Below are 23,814 nucleotides of genomic sequence, written 5' to 3' on the forward strand. Positions count from 1 at the left end.
CTGGGCTGGAAACAGATCAATTGACTCCAACAGTTCACAGGGCAAGACCTTGTATGCACACACGGTGAAAAATACTCATTTTTAAATCCATGTATGTCGTAAAAAATACCTACCCATGGAATTTCACCATGCTTATTTCACCGTATGTGCTACCCCTCAAAAAAGGGAAAATTTCCTATTAATTATAGTTCTTAAATAATATTTTCTAATGGGCAAGTATTTTAGCCTAAGGTTCCTCCAATATATGCCACTAAACGTTTGTGCAACTTCACTGACATTGCTTATCCGTCATAAGCATTTGTCATTAACTTCTAAATTTCATCTGTTCATCCTTTGGTTTGAGGTCAAGATCTTGACTCAGAGATACTTAAAAATTGAGTACTTTCCAGCTTAAAATCATTACCCCTTGTCCTGTTGTTACATGTCCTTGTGAACAAGTCTTTCCCAGCCTTCTTATAGGCCCCTTTCACATATTGGAAGGTTGCTGCCTGAAAGCTTGCCCATTTTTTACATAAATTTGCTTTGCTCTTCTTATTTCACTTCTTATACATATGATGTGAATAAACTCATCACAAGAGCTCTATGATGTTAATGTCATTACCATTTATAAGGAACTAAGATGTTATGATAACCAAGTCATGAAAAATATCTGTAAGGAAATGTACTCTGTATTCAGCACAGTTTGAATAATTTACAGTTGTCATGGTTCCTTGTCTCTCTTCTGCATGGCTTGCCAATAATGTCGTAGTTTGGGCCCCACAGAACAACAAAGAAATAGCCACATGGCCGCTCACTCAGCCCTGCCCCCTCACACACACATTGGGATGAGGACAAAGCTCATGGGTCGAGACAAAGGGCAAGGAGGGTTCTTCATCAATTAAGGTCCCAGGCAAAACAGACTCAACTTGGGAAAAAAATAAATAAATTAATTTCACACTAACCAAGCACACACAGGACACAGACAACACACAGAGCAGTGCTTGCATATGTTACACCCACCCCTCTCTTCTTCCTGGGCCCAAATTACTTTGTTCCTGGTTTCTCTACCTCCTTACCCCCAGCAGCACAGGGGGACATGGGATGGGGTTTAGAGTCAGTTCACAGGCAGATGGTTCCTGCCACTCCATCCTCCTCAGGAAGAAGGATTCGTTACAGTCCTTCCCTGCTTCCCCACAGGGTCCCACCCATGGGAGGCAGTCCTCCATGAACCTCTCCTTCATGAGTCCTTCCCATGAGGTCCACAGCAAGCTGCTCCAGCCTGGGCTTCCCATAGAGTCATGGGTTGCTATGGGAACAGTCACCTCCCCTGGCACTGGGGTCTTCCAAAGCTGCACAGAGTCCGGTGGCCAAGCTCACCCCTCCTGGCACCTTCAGAGAATGTTCCACCACGTTCCCCCACGAGTGCAGGGGGACAGCTGCCATCTTGCCATGGGTTGCAGGGAAACTTCTGCTTGGGCACCTTCTTCCCCTTCTTCCTCACCAGCCACCAGCACTGCTCTGCCTCTCCAGCAGCTCTTCTCCCTTAAGTGCTCACTCTGCTCAGGCCTTGTATCAGTCCTTTCATATGTTAATGGCAGAGGCGCACCTGTTGTCCCTCTAATGGCTCCTTGGCTGGTTTTGGAGCAGGGGGAGCTTCTTGGCTTCTTATAGGACCCACTCCAGTGGCCCTTCCCCTGCTATCAAAAAAATCCACTCTTCTCCAAAAACCCCACCAAACCAAACCAGCACAACAGTATAAAATGTACCAGGCTTTCCATCTCATGATGGCAGGAGAGAGGATAGTAAATAACTTCCCATTGAGGCAGCACCCCCTGCCCTGCATTGTAAGAGTGCAGCACTCCCACTGCACATTAGAAACAGATCTTGCCATGTAGGAACAAAATTTTCATGTCAAAGAAAATGCCAACATTTAAAAATGTTGACCATAAAACCATAAAATAAAAATGCCAAAATATATCACAGAACAAAAGTTTCAAAACAATTCTGGGATGGAAACAGTGACCTAAGAGGTTTCAACACATAACTAAATATTGTCACAAACCAAATAAATTTGAAAACATCTGAATTCAAACAAAGATGAAATATTTACAGCAACAACTAGCTGCCTTAAAACTATAATGCAATAAGAATTTGGAATACTAAAGTTAGCTATATTTCACACTTTCTCATTTTTCAATTAGGGAAGTTGACTGAGGATCTAATATTTATCTTCATAGCTCCTGAGATAATTGCTGAACACAATAAATGAAATAATGTTTTCCCCAATTAATCTTGCATAAAATCCTAGCATGTGCTCTAACAGCACATCCAAAAATTAATAGCAAGTAAATAGCAGCAGCAGTGAATTATATAAAATAAGCATATTTTCCAGCATGCACTGGTACCTGTGTATTCTGGGGTATCTACAAAACTGAAAGAGGTCAAAAGAAACAGAAAACTAATGCCTGTTCCCAAATAGCTATTAAACAATGAGTTTGCATAGTTACTGGCCTTTTTTTTTTTTTTTTTTTTTTTAATTACATTTAGCACAACAGATCTTTAAAATTTTTATCCCTAAATATGAACATCCTGACTTGGAAGAATGCAGTGGCATACAGTAACTCTTTAAAATCCAAAATCTAATTTGTTTGGTTGCTTTTTGTTGCCCTTGTTTCATTACCAGACTGCATTTGCCATTTGATTCTCTCTCTGGTACCACTGCAACTTCAGGAGATGAAAAAAACCCCACAAAACATCACCAAGCATACAAACAAAACCTCTTTGCTTTCATACTGGTTCTAAAAGCAGTGACTAGTACATCTGTAGCAGTAAGCAACGGGTTAAAAAAACACCAAAACAACCCCTTCTGTCATTTTATGTGTGTTTTTAAAAATACAAACCTTGGAGAGGGAAAATAAAAAGGTCCAATTTTCTATTATTAGCTCTGCTAATAATGTCTTCAGACCTCTGAATGGGCTTGGAGACCAGCTTTTAACAGCCAGTAGTCAGACCCATAGGAAACACCAGCCAGACTGATTTCTAGCTCACTGGAAGATGAATGCTGTTTGTCACATGCTGTGGACACTGACAAAATCATGGGGTGATTAAGATCTCTAAGCTTATTTATAGATAGCAGTCTCAACATCAGACATGGATCTGAAATAAAAGAAGGCTGATGGAGACAGGCCATGCAAATAGTGCTTCCAGACTTCATATGTGCTTCTTTTGGGTAAACCCTAAGAGTTGTTTAGATAGGAAATACATGTACTTTTTCAGTTTCCTTCCTAGATGCTAGGTTCAAATCCACTTTCAGTTACTCAAGTAAATTTTATCTTTGCCTGTTCAGACTCCTCAATTCCAAGCACAACCAATGCTGCCACTACACATAGTAGATTTTTTCTCTAGACTAAATAGCCTCAGGTCTCTTAGCCTTTCCTCATAAGACAGATGTTCCAGTCCCTTAATCATCCTCGTAGTCATCTGCTGTACTCTCTCAAATAGAACCCTGTCCCTCGTGAACTGGGGAGCCCAGAACTGGACACAATACTCCACATGTGGTCTCCCTAGGGCAGAGCAGAGGGGGAGGATGACCTAACTGATCTCTTACCCAATCCTCACTGACCAGTGGAGAGCCTTCCTTCCTCCAGGTATCTGGGTTTCATGCAGTCTCTCTACTGACTTGTGGCATGGTACAAGTCCCTTTAGTTAATGCCTTTCATGTGGTATCTCTTTCCCAAACATATAATTAAGCACAGAGAGAACTGTAAGAGTTGATCATTAACATTACTCAGAATTACTGTGCCCTGAGGATGAGATGCTTCTGGGTTGTTAGTCACAGTAAAACAGCTAGGCACATGTTAAATAATATTTAAATGGTTTATAAAAAAATTTAATAGTGGAGTAGTAGCTATGTGTGAAGACAGATCAAGGAGACAGAACATGTCTGTCTCTCTCTGAATCCAGGCTTTCTTTAAGAGCTTTACCCTTCTACGAGGAGACTGTACAATCAAACTCTCAGAAGATTTCTATATAATTACTCAACTGACAGTCATCGGTTTTACAGTTCTAATCTTCAGATTTGGTACCATAAAATGTATGCCAACCCAAAATATTCTTTTATACCTACTTTGGAAACAGGCTTTCTGCTGAATGCAAGCTCCTATTGGAAGATTCTTCAAAATTCTCTTCCCCAATTTTGATAACTGAGTCAGTTGACCATTAATTAATCAATGTCTTAAGTATTGTCAGCAGTAGTACTAAATTCTCACAAATTTTCTCCTGCTGTTATTATGTAAAATGCTCCTCCCATCTGGGTAGGTTTCAGTGAAACGTAAAATCTTGTTAATTCTAGATAAATCTATTTATACAACTCAGATGTTCCTCATTCTGGCAGATAAAGCCTTTATCCTTTTATAACTAAACTTATTCATTATATAAAATACAGAAGTAGGAGGACTGAAAGCTTACTGCTCATTCTTTGTAAAGACATAGCAAACAAAAACACTGGGGTGCAAAACAAGTAATAACAAAAGAATATGAAACCAGGATTGCTAGCCCTGCTGCAATGGGGTTAGCCTGGTTTTGTGGTAAACAGGAGTAATACACTACTCAGGAATAATTATGGGAAGTCCAGAAGGAGGAGCAGAAAATGTAGAAATGACACCTAGAACCCAACCCAGGTATACATGCATACTGATTTGGAATAAAAAATAATTAGCCATATGAGGAGCTAAGAAAAAAGAACTATAAGCTGATTTTAGGAAATAATTAAATTTAGTTCACTTTCCACCAAAGATCTACTTGGTTCTGGTACAGTTTCAAAGGAAATGTTGGGAAAAATCTCCATCAATCCAGGAGAGGGTTACAGTTAACAAGCTGTACTGGACAGGACTCACTCAACAGCACAAACACACTGAAGAATAAAAAAAGAACCATTAAACTTACATATGTTCATAAAATAGACTAGGGGAGACCTAAAAGGTACTTTTACATGTGTTTATACCTGGTCTTGAAATATCAGTTTAAAAGACCAAATAATTACTAACTTTGAATTTCATAAGCATTTCATCAAGACTTCTCTCTGAGCAGCAAACATCTTGGGGAGGTCAGCCATCTTAGGGAACACTGACTTCTGGTTTTTACTTTGCTCCACCAGTTGCTCTGTGCTTGTACTTCCATTCATTCTAAGCTGCCCATGGTGCCTTCTGTGGTAGAGTTAAGTTATACCAGCATGTCATGGGCCAACTGCTCTTATCACTGCAGTATCTCAAAGCCTGGAAAGTAACTCACAGTGCACAGGGAAGCTACATTGAGAAAGCTTAGTGAAATACTATCAACAAAATCAACTCCCCTGGAATTTGTACTTAAACCAAGAAAAATGCCTTGCTGCCTTTCCCAGGATTTCTTAATGAACTGCAGTAGGACTCTTATGCAGCAGTAGTTACAGCAAAGGCTCTCAACTGTACTTTGACCATGTTCTTCCTTCCCATCCCACAGATAAATACCACTGCTTTTTAGTGAGTAATACGATCTCAAACAGTCTTTCAATGAGGCATCACAAAGATTATAGAAGTGCCTTGCCCTAGCATCTAATCTGGATAAAATCAATGATCCACTGTCCCACAGGCATCAAGATAACCAGAAAGCTCAGCAGCATCTGTGCCCACAGCAGCCAGGGCTTCATGGGCAACAGCTGCTGCATTGTCTGAGGGGTTTTCAGCAGAATGGTAGGAGAGATAAGCAAACTAAGTGCTGGAAAAGGCAGGGTGGCAAATCCAAACTATTGCACCACTGTATGTGAAGCAGTTTCAGCACAGAGAGAAGCAGCTCAAGTTTTCTCTGCACTGTGAGAACTCATCCATCCTACACCCATTTTACCTCCCTTTCCTGTTCAGTCCAGTGACAATCCTCTGGGATGGTGTCTGAACAACCTGATGGGCCTTTGCTAACAAAAGGTAGAAGTGAAATGTATCTCAGAGCAGTCATAAGGCCTGTTCTAGGTTGATCATGACTAAGTTTAAGCTCACTCAGCATATCCTTGGAAATAAAAAGCCTTGCATCTTTCCCAATACACAACAAAGGGAAGAAAGAATTAAATAACCAAACAGTGAGCACAAAACGGCCAAAACATAGGAGGCCAGCATCGCTTTTTAAGGTACATCAAATCAGCACTCCATTTTTGTGTGCAGGGGCCTTGAATTGCTAGCAAACCACCGTCAGAAATGCTGCCAATCAAGCAAGGAATCTGATGGTCAGGATTTCCAAATTGGCTGTTATGCTATGACCTTGGACAAGTCTCTTCACTTCTCCAAGGTAAATAGAAGACACTAGTGTTTTTACTTTCTCCTCTTTTAATTCAGATCAGTCAACCTTGAGTCTCTAGTACATCTCAACAATGAGATGTGAAGGCAGGAGATGGATCTGATCTGAATCACTTCCAGCCATAACGGAGTATAAGGAGGAACCTGCAAGTAACTGGCTTAATTTGGAGAGTGACTGAGCTGCTTCTCCACGTCAAGAGCCATTATAAACAGGCCTCCGGAACCTTCTCAGTCAGGTGGTAGGCACTAGGGCTTGAAAACTTCAGGGCCATGATAAGCACCTTCAGACAGTGATCAGAGCAATGGAAATCAGGGGTTCTTGTATCACATTGCATGTCTTCCCATTTTTCCTGTTTCAAAGACAATATTCAAATGTATTTCAAAAAGATCTGTATGCACTTTGATGCCCTCGTATCCAATTCCTCTGGGGACACAACAGAAATCTCTAGCCTATTCCCTTTATTTCTGTTCTCTGGGATTCTTTTTCCCATAGATAATCAGGTTGTTTAGCTTCTTTGCATAGGAAATTTCTCTCATAAGATGTGAAGCCATTTCAGCTTCATTTTGCAAGACAAGTGCAAATTATGTCACTGAAAAGAGAACATGGATTCCCCTGCCTTTTTCACCTGACAGTGTCTGAAGTCTGACAAAAAGTCTCAGAATTTTCCTTTAAGTTTGTCACAGTTTAACATTGGGCTGGCAACTAAACAACTGACAGATGCTCTCTATTAACCCCTCTCCCTTGAGCTATAGGGAAAAGAAGGAGAATAAGCAAGACAGACTTACACATTGGAAACTAAACTGCAGAGCTTTAATGAAACAGTAATGATAAATGGTTGGACTCGATGATCTTGAAGGTCTTTTCCAAGTGATTCTGTGATCCCACTGCCCATGACAGAAAGAAATAACACTTCACAGGGCCTTGCTATTGTTTAGAACTACCACTATGTGAATTGCATAGTTTTGTTTGCACAGAAAAAAACCTCTCATTTTTAGGAGCTACCTAAAATGAAAATGGCCCCTTTAGAAGAAAAATGTTTGCTCAGCATCAGTCTGGAGGATTTAGCTTGACCCGAAACAAAACATTGCTCAGCTCCAGGAAACCTGTTAAAAACTGGTTTCATTTCAGGTATTTCATCCCTCCTTTGTGCCTTTTAACATAGTTTCAAATAAAAAAAAAATTAAAAACAGCAACAAACGAAACAAAACAACAAAACACAAAGTCCAGGGAAAAGGTTCATTTTTTTTTTTTTTTTTTTTTTTTTTTTCAAACCACTTACTTTACTTAGTAAGTTTGACCAGAATTTTCAACAGGTTTGTCCCACTAAAGTTGCATTTGTAACAAACCTAGAATAAAAATGGAGGTGCCACTTACCCTTGTGCAACACATGGAGGCTCTCAAGTGAAAGGCTATACTGAGTATCACTAAACGCTAATCACTAGCATGGAGAATGATGGAAGCACTTGAGCCATTACCACATGCTAATACAGCATCTGTCTGAGGAAGCCCTAGGTCATTTCGACTTGGTCCTCTTCCCTGAAATCTATAAATTCAGACACTGCACCAAAGGAACAACTTTTTACCATATTAGCAGTACAGGACCAGCAATGCTCTCTCCATTTGACATGTATCAAAAGGTGCAAATACTAGAAAAACACATATTAAACTGCAGAAACCTCAGATTTGGAGAGCAGTGAAAAAAAAAACATTGATGCATGCACAGTTTCACATGACCACTACAGATATATTACACTGCTATTGCTTTTTCAGTGAGAAGCAGTATGGAAAACAGTTAATGTAAAGTCAACATTAAAAATTTCACTGACAATTAAGGTGACAGATTAAATGGATCTACATGCAATCTGCAAACTGATTTGGCATTCACTGATTAATGCGGTAAATTAGATACCAAAAAATCTCATATGCAAACTTATAAATCACTAATTTCACTCAGCAATGTATATGTGGTGTCAAACGATTTTTGAAGCTGTGTAAGTAAATACATTTTCTATAGGTGAAGCACTATTACAGTTTTAGGATGAGATTATGAAGAGTAACTTTCAATTTCTGGCCAAAATTATTTCCAGACATTGTTACTGGAGTACTTAATACTATTACAACTGCTCAGATTTCTAAAATTTAAGTGGAAATTGGTTTTCATTCTACTGGAAACCAGCAACAGAAACCTACTAGCACCAAGTCTGAATCCAAGCTTCTTTTTGGTGGACATGCCCTTGAAGGTGAAGAGATGCTTTAGAAAACTTATTTACTTTTCCAAAAAGGTATTTACAAGAAATGTCTATCTCTGAGTTCTTCTGTTACTCAATACAATACAGATCTGCTGCTTGAAGAAACTGCAGGAAGAAATGCCACAGAAGGGCCCCAAGATCTGTTATAAGTATTTGGCCCAACTATTCCAAACAGAGTCCCCCTCTTACGCCTTTCTATGGCTGTTACACTCTCTAAACCAACAGACCCCCAAGTACTTTCAACTATATAGTCAGAAATTCAGATGGTGAAAGTATTCCCTCCTACTAATGCCAGGCAGTGCAAGACTCTAGCCTTAGCAACACTTCAGCTCACTATTGTCAACCCTAGTGAGTTAAACTGGACTGTAATGAGATTGTGGAGTTATTTGTAGCTGTGGTAGAGGTAAGTAGCTTTGGTTGCAGGCAGACAGACTTTCTCAGCTGCATTGGCAGGTGAGGTTATTGCCTCCATCTGTTCAGGACCACTTTCCCTTCTCATCTGCGGATGAACGCATGTGCAAGTACTCCCTACTTTATTCCAGGCAGAGTCAGGTGAGCCCAGAACAACATTCCTTACCTAGTCAACCACTCTCATTTTCAAATGGCAGCTGCTCTCTTGGCAGCATTAAAACATCTGACAGACTCTTGTGACCTACTTAAAGACTAGAGGAACAAAGCCTCAATACAGTGGTGAAGAGAAACTCAGTGGCTGTGCTCTAGTCACTTTTAAAAAATGTCATTTTAATATGTGAGATAATTCTGAGACATGATAATACTCTTACTCTTCCATGCAAAGCAATTTATGGAAGAGGGAGTATATTTCCCTTTCCCCTTTTTAAAGAGGGCATACTCTGTAGAACATCAGACTGCTAACTCCCATTACCTTTGCAGCTTTGGGAAAACTCATAAACACAGCTTGGTTATGATCTGAGATATTCAGCTCAAGTCTGCTTCTAAAACAAGAGGAATGGAAAATACAAAAAACCATGACTGCAAGTGTGCTCAAGTTCAAAAGAAATTCTGTTTCAGTTTAGAACTACACAAGAGGGACATTTCTTTAAATCAAAGCAGGACATTAAAGAGTGTGTTTGCTTACAGAAAATCATAGCAGCTTTTCTGCAGAAGAGTATTTAAAATTATTAAAACATTATGAATGTATAAAAAAACCCTCAAACTTGCTAAAATTTGCTGTCAGAAAAAACACTGCTTTTAAAAAATTTCCTGATAAAGAAGAAACATTGATTACACTAATATAAAGGAAAAGAAATTCCCTGACATGACTCTTAATGGTATATCAGGCTTAAGGTGTCTTGTCAGTCAAAATTTAGGCTAGAACTCAAGGATCTCTAGGAAGTGGATTTGAAATTACTAACTCCTGAATGTAACGAGATACCCATGCAGAAGTAGGACAAATTAAGGTTCAAGGCAAATGCTGCATATAATATAGCTCTTAACCTTACTTAGAAACAACATTATTTAAGGTTTTATCAATGGTTTGAGTTACCAGTTCTGTTGAAACAGAGGTGACAGAGTCATTCACAAGGGTATAAAAAGAAACAAGATAACACAAGAGAGTGAATTGCAACTACTGGTAAGGAAGTAACTGAAAAAATAATTTGAATCTTCTATTAACACTCTTTGGAATGCAGCATCAGATCCAATGTCCAAATGCAACTTAATTTAAGTAGATTTTCCAAAAAGCCTTCATTGAGGTCTCCCATAAAGGAATGTGGCAAAAAAAAAAAAAAAAAAAAATTAAAAAAAGCTTTTACGATTAAGTGATTTTGTGTAGAGAAGCAACATGATCTACAGGGCTCCATTAGAAGACTCTTGGCTGTAGTTCTGATTTTACTAACACAAACCAGTTCTGTATGTGAATGTTCTTCCGTGTGAAAGGACTGGGCTTTTTTTTCTAGACCCCCTCATATAATACCTACATAGCATAAAAACTAAGGGCTGATTTCTGCTTTATAACTTTCAGGATTCACAGAACAGCTCATGGCTTGGTTTTTAGTGCAGAGAAGCTTCTAGGTCTGACTGGAAGCATCCTGTCAAAGATATATGGATGAAGCTTGTATTGGTAATGCTGGTATTGTAAAGGATTCCCGTATACTGCTATTAGTCTTGCACTCAACTGCCATTTAAGTTTTTTCAGAGTTTATCCTAGCAGATTCTGAATAGACTCATGAAAAATAGTTACAATAAAATTATTTCTTTCCCATGCTAACCAGTGAGTGTTGAGGATGTTCAACTGAGAGTCTGTTAGTTATAGACTTCTTGGCTGACAGTCTTCCTTCAAAAGTGAGGAACTGGTGGGCAGACTCCATAGATTACAAGTATTTAACTGGCTTTAAAAGGTTAGTTCTGTTAGAAATTCCAGGGTAAAATTCTTCAAGCAAAGCATTGGCCCCTTTCAGACACTATGATGCTGAAAGTGGAATGAATTGCTCTCCGAAGTGCCTCTTTTTCTCTCCATTGACTACAGAGGGACCCTGGAGACTAGCTTTGACATGATGCCTAACTTTAAGATAACAGAAGACACAAAAGACTAATACCACCTTGTCTAACTTCATACAACAAAGGCTCTGAATGTCTGAACTAAATCTTGCCTAGGGAGATCGCATACTGTGATGTTGTGAATTCGATGACTGTTTTTTTATACAGATTTTATTCACTGACAGTTCAGTTGAGAATTGTGCTTAACTGCTTGGAAATTAGCTTTGCAAGTTAGAGTTTAGGAGAGTATTTTTTGTCTGCTATCCACTGAAAATGTTTTCTGGCCTTTGTTCAAATGCTAATGAAAAGCAGCCAGCATCAGCAGAATGTAGATATGTTAAAGAAGAGGTCTCCTGTACCCTATCAAGACAAAGGAAAAAGTGAAAAGTCCATTGCTTGGCTTTGTAAACTGGAAAAGAAACTCTTCATTTCACCTAATATAATTCCCACACACTCTTTATGAGAGTGCCACATACTTGGTATTTGGTAGAACCTGCACAATTACAGCAAGATTCCTTAGGCAACTAGTGAAGTTCTGCCATGACCAAGCTCTCTGCCCAAGTAACTTTTGGAATGAGGGCAATTTTCTCAAGAGGACTCCTCAGAGACAGAGCTCAACATGGTTGCAGCTTAGAAAATGCCTAGTGTTAACCAAAAGCTCAAAGCTGACAGCAAGTCTACTCTTTCCTGTTTCATCAGCTAAATCCCTCATTTAAACTTGTTAGAGATATGCCAGTAAACTGTTGGTTATTGTTGCTGCTGCTGCAAATGGCCTGATTCTGCTCACTCACTGCTGCTCTCTCTTTTCTAAGATTGATGAAATGGCTATTTAAAATGGTTCCCATTTCCTCCCAACTAATTCCATTGCAGGTATAAGCTGATCTAATGTTTACTCACTGTTGCCAGGCCAAAGGGGCTTTGGTCATCTTAAGGCTAAAACAAAGATGATCCGAGGGCTGGAGCACCTCTGCTCTGCAGACAGGCTGAGAGAGTTGTGGTTGTTCAGACTGGAGAAGAGAAGCACCAGGGAGACCTTAGAGCAGCCTTCCAGTACCTGAAAGTACAGGAAAGCTGGGGAGGGATTTTTTTGTGAGGGCATGTACTGATAGGATAAGGTAATGGCTTTAAGCTGAAAGAGGGAAGATTTAGGTTAGACACTAGGAAGAAGTTCTTTAGTGTGAGGGTGGTGAGACACTGGAACAGGTTGCGCAGAGGAGTTGTGGCTGCCCCATCCCTTGAAGTCTTCAAGAACAGGTTGGATTGAACATTGAGCAACCTGGTCTAGTGGGAGGTGTCCCTGCCCAAGTCAAGGGAGTTGGAACTAGATGATCTTTAGCATGCCTTCCCACTCAAATCTATGAGTACTGCTCTGAGATGGTACAGCAATATGAATAAATGTAAATGGCAACAAATTCCTCTGTAGTATTTACAGAACTGTATCACCACGTGCTTGCAGAGCAGGAAGAGTTCCATTTCGTGGTATCCTGCCTAGCCATGACACTTTGGTTTCATTTCAGCAACTACCTTAATTGTCCAGTAAAGAATGCACTGTTTACTTGAAACACTAAAAAATTACATGAACCAGAGAATGTTTCTACTGTTATTAAACTTGAGAAAGAAAACTGCAATCCTTTACAGACACTGCTGATGTCAGTTCTGCTACTGATAGAAGAGGCAAGCAGAAGCACCTTTATTATAATTTACATGAAGTAACAAATTAGCCTACATTCTACACATCAACAAATAAGACGAAGACTGCTTGTTAAAATATAAACTTATAATGGGGTAATAACTGCCCTAAAGCTTTTGTGAGAAGATTAGATAGGCAGGAATGTTTTATGACTAATGGGAAAGAAGAAGAATAGGTAGGAAGCTGTAGGTGCTCCAAATTAGAAATTAGAAACAGAGACAAATGCTGTAAGCAGACTACTGCAGAGCACTCAGTGCAAAGAAGAGTAGGTCAAACATCTCCTAGAGTAGAATATTATTTTAAATATTAATGTAACTTTATAGTAATATACATCATTGCAAGCACTAAGCACCAGCTCCAGCCTCCTTTACCTACAATGAAGGAAAACCTATAATTTTAACCCTACTCTTCTCTTTTCCCAACAAAATTCTGAAGTTGACTGTGAAGAGGCCAGCAATTACAAAGAAATTTCAGTCCAAATAAGCCATGTTCTTATCAAACCTCTTGTTAGTTTCCTACTTTTTCAAAAGCTTTGATAAATACACAGACCTTCAGCTGATAAAAGTGGTCAAAGCTCCAACAATTAGTGGGTCAGTGCGCAAAGTGCTTTACAACTTTCACTAGCAGAAGCTCCCCCCAAGTAACTTCATAGTTACTCACTTCCTTTACTTCAGTAAATAGTGCGCATGCAGTCAATACTTCTGTTACTTTGCTGTCTAAGCCTCTTGGCAATTTCTGTAAACAGCTGAGTCACTTTACCACTGTTTTGTTACTGATATGTATAATAAAAGTGCCTGACAAGCTAATGCTGTTGCCAAAATGTTACACTTAGTGTTTCTGATCTTAGTGTGCGTACTGTCTTTTCACTATGGTTTCATTAACATATATTCAGAAACACAGGCACATACACTGTTATTCTATAAGGTGCTTAACAGGTTAATAGTGACTTCTATAAATCAATAACAACACTGATAATACTACAGAAATATTGACATTTCATCCTTTTCATACGCATCTTTTTTTTGGCTGTATAATATGATGCTGGACTTATGAAATTGTTGCTTACTGTTCTGAAGGTCTTAAAAATCTAGTAAATAATTTTGATTTAAAGTGCATGGAACATTCACTGCTGGAGACTCTGCAAACTCACTTAGGCTAGACTGTGGCTCACACAAATCAGCCAAAACAGTTTAGAACTCACTATGTCACAACTCATCTTCTCACAAAAAGAGACAGATTGCCTCTCAACCCTCAAAGTTTTGAGGTATCAAAATAATTGCTTTGTTTATCTCTATTCACATCAAATGAAAAAAACATCATTTTTGGAACATGATAAATCTCTCTGTAAGAGTTAACTACATTATATTTCCTACTAGATCTGAAAAACATTTCCAAACCTCTTATTTTTCTTCCAAATTTGCTGATACACAGTCAATCAAGTCCCATGAACACTTCAATCTGGAATGGGGCCCAGAATCCAGCTAACTCATTTAAGTCCCGTTCACCAATACACTGGCGTGACAGAGCTATGAAAAACAAATGTCTAGATAGTTAGGTTCATGTTCCCCTCCTCTTTGGTGACTACACTAATGTTTTAAATAGGTTAAATTATTTAACCATCACTATCTAAATTTGGCTTCACAAGAAGTAACTGTTCACAGTAAGCACCAGAAATGCATAATCATTCATTACTGCAAGAAGTTATTCTACCACTAATTTAGTTACTGTGCCTATTCTAGAAGCAATACTAAGACTAAATTTGCTTAATATTTCATTCTTAGTGCTACTATAACTTAATTTTAAAAAGATAAATTTTTTTTAAAATGAAAACAAAACTTGCCTCATAGCAAGTACATTAAATTATTTTTATTTAAATGGGCAAAAACCACAAGTAAAATATTTTTCGTTTTGAAATTACTTTAAAACGATTTTACTTCACTACAGCCACCTTACTCACCTGTAAATTAGTTTTTTTCTCCAAAACAAGATCCATATAGGATCAAAAGACTATCAGGATAGAGACAGTTTTTGAGATACAACCTGAAGTCAGAATGATCAATCATACCTCATGGGGAAGACAGAGGTAAATGGAGAGGAAGATGGTTGCCAAAGTATTTGGAGGCAAATATTCTTAAAATAGAAAGGCTTTTTCAAATGCCTACTTAGTGAAATTAGAGCCACAGGAAAACCAGCTCAATATAGCTGTATATAGTATAGGCTAGGCCAAGGCACATGCAGCCAATCTGCCTTATTTGTCTATTTATTTATTAAAGGAAGGATAGTCAGAATTTAATCCAAACATAATAAATGAGTGCTATTGGTAAGCTCCTAAACCATGGCATTAATGCCACAGGAAATTCTCTAACTTCTTTTACACAGAAATTACCTGCAAAGGTAAGTATTATGGTAAATGTTGGTTCTAAACCTTTAAATAGAGACAACTATTTCTGCACTTTAAGACTACTTTAATTTTTTTTTGGATCACATCTATTTTTCAGTTTTATAACAACAGCGCAATACCAACTCTGGTCGGTGTTCTGTTCACTGTTTCACTGAATTTCTGGGCAGTGTTGGATCTCCAGACCATATAAGATGACACAGTTATTTCTACTGAAGGCCCATGTCTTCTCTCCACTATCCCATAATTGCACTAAGCAAATATTAATTCTAAAAAATGACACAAGTTAGTTGCTTCATAAATTTTCTGTAAACATCTTGCAATTTTAGTCAAGTGAAATGTACTTAAAAGTTATACAAATTTTTTAATGAATTAATTATTAGTATCTAAATTAGCTGTAACTATGTCACACAGGACTTCAAATAGCCAAGAAGGCCAACAGCATCCTGGCCTGCATCAGCAATAGCGTGGCCAGCCAGAGTAGAGAAGTGGTCATGCCCCTGTACTCAGCATTAGTGAGGCTGCACCTTGGGTGCTGTGTCCAGTTCTGGGCCCCTCACTAGAAGGATGGAGCATGTCCAGCGGAGAGCTACCAAGCTGGTGAAAGGTCTGGAGACCAAGTCCTATGAGGAGAGGCTGAGGGAACTGGGATTGTTTAGTTTGAAGAAGAGGAGGCTGAGGGGAGACCTCATTGCTCTCTACAACTACCTGAAAGGAGGTTGTAGGGAGGTGGGAGTTGGCCTCTTCTCTCAAGTGAATGATGACAGGATCAGAGGAAACAGCCTGCAGCTGCGCCAGGGGAGGTTTAGACTGGATATTAGAAAGAATTTCTTTACCGAAAGGGTGGTTGGACAGTGGAACAGGCTGCCCAAGGGAGGTGGTGGAGTCACCATCCCTGGAAGTGTTTAAAAGAAATATAGATGTAGTGCTTAGGGACATGATTTAAGCACTGAACAGGTAGATTAGGTTATGGTAGGGGGATTTAAGTTATAGTTGAACTTGATGGCCTTCAAGGTCCTTTCCAACCAGCTTGATTCTGTGATTAGAAACCCATGTTTAATTTTTTTACAGTGAGAGCAATCACTGGAACAGTCTTTTCAGGGATGTGGTGGAGCTGTCATCACTGGAAGTTTTCAAGATGCAGGTGGTCAGAGTGCTACAAAACCTCATATAGGCTCCCTTTTCCATGAAAGGTTGGACCAGATGATCTTTTAAAGTGCCTTCCAATGTGGGCTGTTCTATGATTCTATCGGGTACACTAATATTATTTCACTTCTCAATTTGAAAGAGGTTAACGTTTCTAGGCAATTTCCCAGTGGGAAGCACCAAGAATTAATTTTAGAAAGGGACTCACGGGTATTTCAGTTAACCACAATCTCCTGACAGCAAATGAATTTGTAAGATGAACTGCAGAAAGCAAGCATATATGGAAAAACTGAAATTATACATATTCAGGTTTTGTCTGAATACACAAAAACATAATTTTAGTAATTATTCAGATACATAAGTAAAGCCTTTATTGATTTCCTGCAGTTGATTAATAAATCTGTTCCTAGACTATTTATTCAACGGGATAATGAAAAATTCTATTTGGCAGTTGCTCATATTTCTTCATATATGTTCCAAGTCCATATTCTTACTCTTCCTTCGCTATCTCTTTTTCCATAAAAATCACCTTTAGGTCTTCAAAATTTTTCCTTTCTTGAGAGGTCCTTTGCTGTGGATCAAGGATTTTTCTTTTAGTACAACCTTAATTTCAACTTTCAGAAGTTTGGACATGTATTATAACCATGAGTTCATCACAGAACTAACTGCTTACCAGTTCTGAAGGCAAGGAGTGTGTTTCTATGTACTTTCAGTATTTACTGAAAAAAAGCTATTGCTGAGTGGACAGAAGCATTAACTTAACAAAGAACACAGTCTCTCTCCTCTCCAAAATAAATATTTATGTTGCTTACTGAGCTTGAAAACTTGAAAGCTAAGTGTTTTCTCTTGGGCAGGCTGAGTGTCTGAAATAACTGCTTTTAAAAACCTTGGAGCATCATTAAATCCTCAGCATATTTTAGAAACATTTGATCTGCAGGCCCCTTACTTAAAAAGTTACTTTTTGGAAATAAGTTAACAAATTAATTAATTTGCAACTGCAATAAAAAATCAGTAAGAAACCAATGAAATATCATTAATAAATCAACACATTACTTAGGAAATTAACTCTATTTTTATTACTAGAACTTACAACCAACTATAAAATGCCACTGAGCCAATTACTTTACTTGCAGAAGGAACACATTTTAACAGGCATTATCAAATTAATATATCACTTCTCTGCAATTTGTAGTTTTTTTATTATTCTATTTTCACTTTGGATACTGCACTTAAATAGTAAGTTGTAAGAAATAAAATTAGGCAATCAATAGTTTAGCTTTTACTCCCTGACAAACATGATCTGCTCCAAACCAAACAAAACAACTCCAAACTAAATGAAACCTCTCAACCTGCAAGGGCTTTCCTTTTTCTATGAAGCTCACCCAGTGACAACTGATTATATTACAGGAATTGGGAAATGTGGAGGTATGGAAGTGACAATTTTGATTTTCCAATCTGCTGCACTGTCGAATGAAAAAGGGAAGATAGAGTTATGTTTCCAATCAACAAATTTTAGTTAGATGGGATCTAAATCCAGAACATTTAAATTTAGAATTTAAAATCATTCCAAATTTCATCAGCACCTTTTTTATTTTTAACTTCCCATTCAACCCCAAATAGGCTATTATTTTTTCAGTTTAATTGCAATAAAACTCCCATCTTTTCCATGATTGAAGAACACAAAAAATTGAATTCCCAGTGCTCAAAATCCTTACCTCAATCATCTACCTTTTTCAAGTTTGTGTTGGCATCTAATTTAGATCCAAACCTGTATTCACCTATGGAAATGGCAGCCTGACTTCCTAAGATTGTCTACATGCCTTAATTTATTTTTTAATTGTGTAAATGGTCTTTAAAATGCTTAGAAAAATTAGACTGAAGGCTTGGTGCTGCTTCTCAGATGTTTCTTTCCCAAATTCATCCATGTTTCAGGTGCTTCAGTGACATTAAGTTATCCAAGTAGCTAAGCTGCCCAAAGGCTTCTAAAAGCTGCAGAAAAAATAGATTTAGATTTATCTTTTCTTATTGCTTTCCCTCTTTCTTCCAAGCCTAAGATGCCTTGGCTGCTTATCGCCACCTTCTTTCCTAGTAAAAGGACACAGTACAGTATCTTCAGCTGTGCACAAAAGGCCTAGTGATTTCAAAAAAGTGAAAAAAGACCAAGTAGTTTTCTTCCATGGTGGTATTATTCATACCATGTCCTGTAAGCAGAGCAGGGGAGCAGCCAGTTGCTACCAATCTGTAGACAAAATGGGAGATTTGTTCCTCTTTTTGCTCACAGTGTACCTTAACAGACCCAGCAACAGACATCTCCCATCTGCAGAATGGTGCCAAATACAGGTATGAGCTCACTCAGCCAGCATTATCCTTCCACTTAGCTGACTGTCCTTCACCTATGGCTCTCCTTCAAGCACTACCAAGAGAAGAATCCACATACCTTTATGGGAGTTGAGTATCTCCCATAGTCTGTTATAAAACTTATTGCAATGAATTCCCAGAGCACTGTGGAATTGAATTACTTCTGTCCCATTCCCTTCCAACAGAAGGGATGATCCAAGGACTGGAGCACCTCTTGTATGAGGACATGCTGAGAGAGTTGGGGCTGCTCAGCCTAGAGAAGTCTCTGAGGTCACCTTGGAGGGAAGGAGGGAAGGAGGGAGGGAGGGAGGGAGGGAGGGAGGGAGGGAAGGAGGGAGGGAGGGAGGGAGGGAGGGAGGGAGGGAGGGAGGAAGGAAGGAAGGAAGGGAGGAAGGAAGGAAGGAAGGAAGGAAGGAAGGAAGGAAGGAAGGAAGGAAGGAAGGAAGGAAGGAAGGAAGGAAGGAAGGAAGGAAGGAAGGAAGGAAGGAAGGAAGGAAGGAAGGAAGGAAGGAAGGAAGGAAGGAAGGAAGGAAGGAAGGAAGGAAGGAAGGAAGGAAGGAAGGAAGGAAGGAAGGAAGGAAGGAAGGAAGGAAGGAAGGAAGGAAGGAAGGAAGGAAGGAAGGAAGGAAGGAAGGAAGGAAGGAAGGAAGGAAGGAAGGAAGGAAGGAAGGAAGGAAGGAAGGAAGGAAGGAAGGAAGGAAGGAAGGAAGGAAGGAAGGAAGGAAGGAAGGAAGGAAGGAAGGAAGGAAGGAAGATAGATTTCTTCAAGAATTTAAAAACTTCAACAGCATTACTTAAAAAATATTCCCTATTTAATTTATTTAAACGATTGATGAAAAGCTGTCATTCTCTGAAGGTTCTTAACAGCCAGAAATCATACTCCTCTCCCAAAAGGCATCAAAAGACCATGAGCTAGAAGCAATAAAATACATTACCTGTACTGCAGTTCTTCATTGCAAAGGAATCCACAGCCGCTATGGTCTTGTTCCCATTAGCAACATATTCCAATGAGATCCGAAATGGTTTCTCTAGTTGTCCAACTCTCCTTTGAAGCAACACCCATCTGGTGTCATCACACAGTGAGAGGAAAAAGCAAAGGAGAAGAGACATAAGAAAAAATACTCTACAAGGATTAAATCTTCCAGAGCAGCAGCTCCACATATGGCTAGTCACACTGTGTCTTCTACTGCAGCCCTCACTCCCCTCATTGTGCCCCATGGTCAACACCTTCCTCTCCCATGGATTTTGCAAAGGCAAGCTTCTAAGCACTGAGGTTTTCACCCCTCTAAGATGTGGAAAAACCAGCTAAATAGCTTATTGCTCTCTTCAGTCACACTTCTGTCCTCCTGGATTTCTCACAGATGTCTGCCTGATGTTTAAAAACAGTTTAACTTTATTTGAAAAGCAAGCTGTACATGCTCTTCCTGCTTCTCATCAGCCAAGTCTCTTAGTCACTGAGGCAATATGCCAGTCCCCAGGGCTTGCACAATAGATACAATTCCCAGCACCACCTTGCTGGTTGAGGTAACAAGGTAACCATAAATACGATCAGAAACAAGCGATTCTGTAAAGCCATTCAGTCACTACTAATACACTTTTCCACATTCTCTTCTGTTACAGGAAGAAGTGCAGCACCAAGGAAAAAAACATTTGTTTTAGCATACTGTACCTGGTTAGCTGGAGCCAAACAAGATAATGGGGGTCTAATAAAACCTAGTAAGAAATAACCTCTACAGCTGAAGCTTTCCTTAAACACCAATCTTAAGCATTTTTGAGGAAGACTGGATCTCTAGTTGATATAATGGGCCAGGGCCAACATATTTTTTTATTGGTCTTACAGAAATGTTTCCTCATAAAGTATCATCAAGTATGAGCAAGTGCTTGTACCTGGGCTGTGCACAATGATACATTTTCTTGAGGGAGGGAAGCCACTGGAAAGTATATTCTGAATAAAGATACACAGTTCATCTGGCATCCATACTAAAAACCTCACCATCCAGAAGCATGCTAAAATTTACATGTTATCAAGTTAAGACTCACTTCTGAAAGGAAATACAGCTACATAGGTGTATGACACTTGCACCAACCAACCATCACTTGTGCAAGCTACAAGCATGGTTCACTCTCAAATCACAAACCTTATACTGCTACCAGGTAGGAGGCTTTTCCTTGCTCCAGAGGGACACACACTATTTATTTCATCAGGTGCACAATGGTGTTATTACACTTCGCTGAACTGGAAAAATTTCCCAGCAGACAGGGAAGTTGCCAAAAGGTATGTTAAGTACCTAAAGAAAATCCTAAGATAGGGCAGCATAAAGACCCTGCTGACAGCTCAAATTGCTACTCAGAAAAGCAAACACTGCTGCTTTTTAATAATTTACTAGGTTTCCTCCTCCCTCCTTTTCCAGCAAGAAGAGTGAAACTAGACTGCTAAGTTTCATTTTTGTTTATGGTAATTTTCATATCCATATCTCATCTTCTGATTTCTGAGCTTGAGGTTCTTGCTTGAGAAGGGGATGCTGGCATTGTTGCTCCTTTCCTGTTCCCTTCCCCCAAATAGATAAATCTGCTTTTACTAAAATTAAATAAAATAAAGCATTGAGAGTATTTTAAATTACTAGCAGCTTCTGTGTGCATCATTTCTTTTGATGACATCTCAAGTTAGGTATCTTGTAGGGATTAGAGGATACAAACTTCCCTAATATAGAGTAAAAAAAACAGCCTAGATTTAATTTTGGTTATGAAATACAGAAGCATCTGTATGTCATGAAAATTGTTCTCCTGACGTTCAGAGGACTGATGGATTTTAATTCCAAGTATGCAGTGTCTCTCAACAATGATTTCCATTTCTGTGCTACTGCTAATCCTCTGGATAAATGTTTCAGGAGTTTTAGGAATTGCTTTTCTGAGTTACTGGTGCAATAACTTTAGTTTGAAATTCTCAGGCCTCTCTTATTTTGCCACAGAAACTTTATTAACTCCCAGAACTGTTGCCAAGCAGATATTTCATATCACTGCAATCCAAGACTAGAAAAGGCAGACTGATTCAAGCTTAGATGCATCACAAATAATATTTTTTGTACAAATTCTTACAACAGGTAAGTGACAAGAAAATTGAACCAAAGAATCATTTTGGTTGGAAAAGACCTAAGATAGTGAAGTCCAATTGTTAACCCAGCACTGCCAAGTCCACCACTAAAACCATGTCCCCTAGCACCACATCTACAAATGGGTCACCTTGTCACTAACTGGTGGATTTATCTACGGACATTAAAAGTAGCTACTGGGTCAGTACAAAGACCTGTGAGCAAATTCAAATGGGAGTTGATTCTGTTGTCATTCTGTGGTAGAAGAGGAGCTCCGATATCCAGACCTTTCCATACAACACACTGTATGTAAAAATCTCATACGCATTTACAGATCCTATACAACAGGTTGCCTGGCAGCAGCAAGATCTACTTCAGCATAAGATGCTAATTAGGAGTAATGTTACAAAATTTCTACTAGTAGCCTGTATGTTACAAATCTAATTTTAGAGAACATTTTAACAAGGCAACAGAAAAGCTACAGACAGAACTTGTTGCTTAAAGAAAGCCTGGGCAATACCCAGAGTTTCTCTTATGATACTATCATTTGTCTCCGAAACCGAAAATATTGCTGACAGAGCTTGAACACAGTACAAGGGCTGAATGTTCATATAACCTACTGTATATTCCTACACACTCCTTAACATGAAGGTATGCTAGGAACCACCTTGGGCCTTGTGCAGCCTTGCAAGGTAAGTGTTAGATCCTGAACAAGCCAAAGTATTTCTCTTTAACCCGACATTTCTTAAACCTCCTACCTATGACACATTTTGCGAGGTACCAGGTTGTGGTCTCCAGCTTTTATTTCACGTGTAGTTACCCAGTTTTGGAAGCCATAATCCAGTTTTCATGGAAACTTAATTCCAAGAGATATTTACAGTTTAGACACTCTTTGGTTGTTCATCCAGCATGTAGCTTCAGAAAGAACACATTATTGTTTAATTCTAATCAATACACTAATGCTATATATGCCATTTTGCATGCTTCTCTGGGTAATGCTAGGATGCTCTCTTAGAGGTGAATTAAAAAAAACATAATGTGCGAGAACTCTCAAGTAAAACCTCAAGTCAGACAGAGAACTCCTTCATCCAGCATTTATTTGTCTTCACGGATAAATCATTTTGAATCCAATTAGCACATATACACTTACTCTGTGCTCTTGCTAAAGAGGGATTTCAAAAGGCTCAACTCTAGCAAGCTTTGGGCCTTAAGTCTTGATATCACATGTACATCTTTATGACTATTTTCCAGACATCAATCTACATCTGGAAGGTAGAATTAATCTCTATGCCACCAGTCAGCCTGACACCTGTGTTGCCACCTGTCTTCAGTACAGTGCACTGTTGGTTTGCACCAGCACCTAGGATAAGTTTCACCCAGAATGCTATCTTAGTCTGAGTCTGATAAAGCCAGATGTGCTTTATCATATTTAGAGGCCAATTTGACAGCAAAAGTCTTCAACATGTGAAAAGAACATGGAAACAATGAACAAAAAAGAACAAACTCCTAAATCCTATTGCCTTATGTATAGTAAATTGAGGACTCAATGTACCTGAGCTGCTGTGTGGGAAATGAAGTACTGCAAAGCCCCTCTTGGGGCCAGCTACTGATAAGGAAGGGATGAACACTGTGGGAAACTTATTTTCTTCCCCACATGATGAACTTTGAACAATTTCCATCCCTTAAGAAAAAAAGCTCTCTGAATTCAAGCAGTGTTTTACTCTCTCATTGCCATTCACCCCAGAAAAAAATCTGTGGAATTTAACAGACTTCTCACACCTATGCTGAGATACAGTGTGGTTTTATTTCCCTAGGCCCAGGCTCCCTCCCATCTAAAACACTAGTATTGTTACCAATACTTATCAAGGCATGCCTGGGAGGAAAACGCAATGTTTCTCTGGGAGGACTTAGTTTATTTCTGTGATAAAAGGTTCAGTGAACTTTTGTGAATTACAAAATTAAATAGCAGTAATAGTAGTTGCATCACAGTACTTCACATCAAAGTACACCTGCAGCACAATAAAGAAAATGAAAATATTAGAAACTGATTTTTCAGAATGAAACCTTGTTAAGGGCAGAACTAAAAAT

General features: G+C 38.9%; 1 protein-coding gene across 5 annotated transcripts in view; it reads right to left on the minus strand.

Annotated features, from left to right (window-relative positions):
* ALK (ALK receptor tyrosine kinase) overlaps nt 1-23,814 on the minus strand; it is a 326,814-nt gene that overhangs the window by 92,073 nt on the left and 210,927 nt on the right. For all 5 annotated transcript variants that reach the window (XM_051612967.1, XM_051612966.1, XM_051612964.1 and 2 more), the window contains exon 5: nt 19,573-19,700. In XM_051612967.1, coding sequence (XP_051468927.1) covers nt 19,573-19,700 — 128 coding nt within the window. The remainder of the gene's footprint in view (nt 1-19,572; nt 19,701-23,814) is intronic.

This window comes from Apus apus, chromosome 3 (assembly GCF_020740795.1).
Source record: "Apus apus isolate bApuApu2 chromosome 3, bApuApu2.pri.cur, whole genome shotgun sequence".
In the NCBI taxonomy this organism is placed as follows: Eukaryota; Metazoa; Chordata; class Aves; order Apodiformes; family Apodidae; genus Apus; species Apus apus.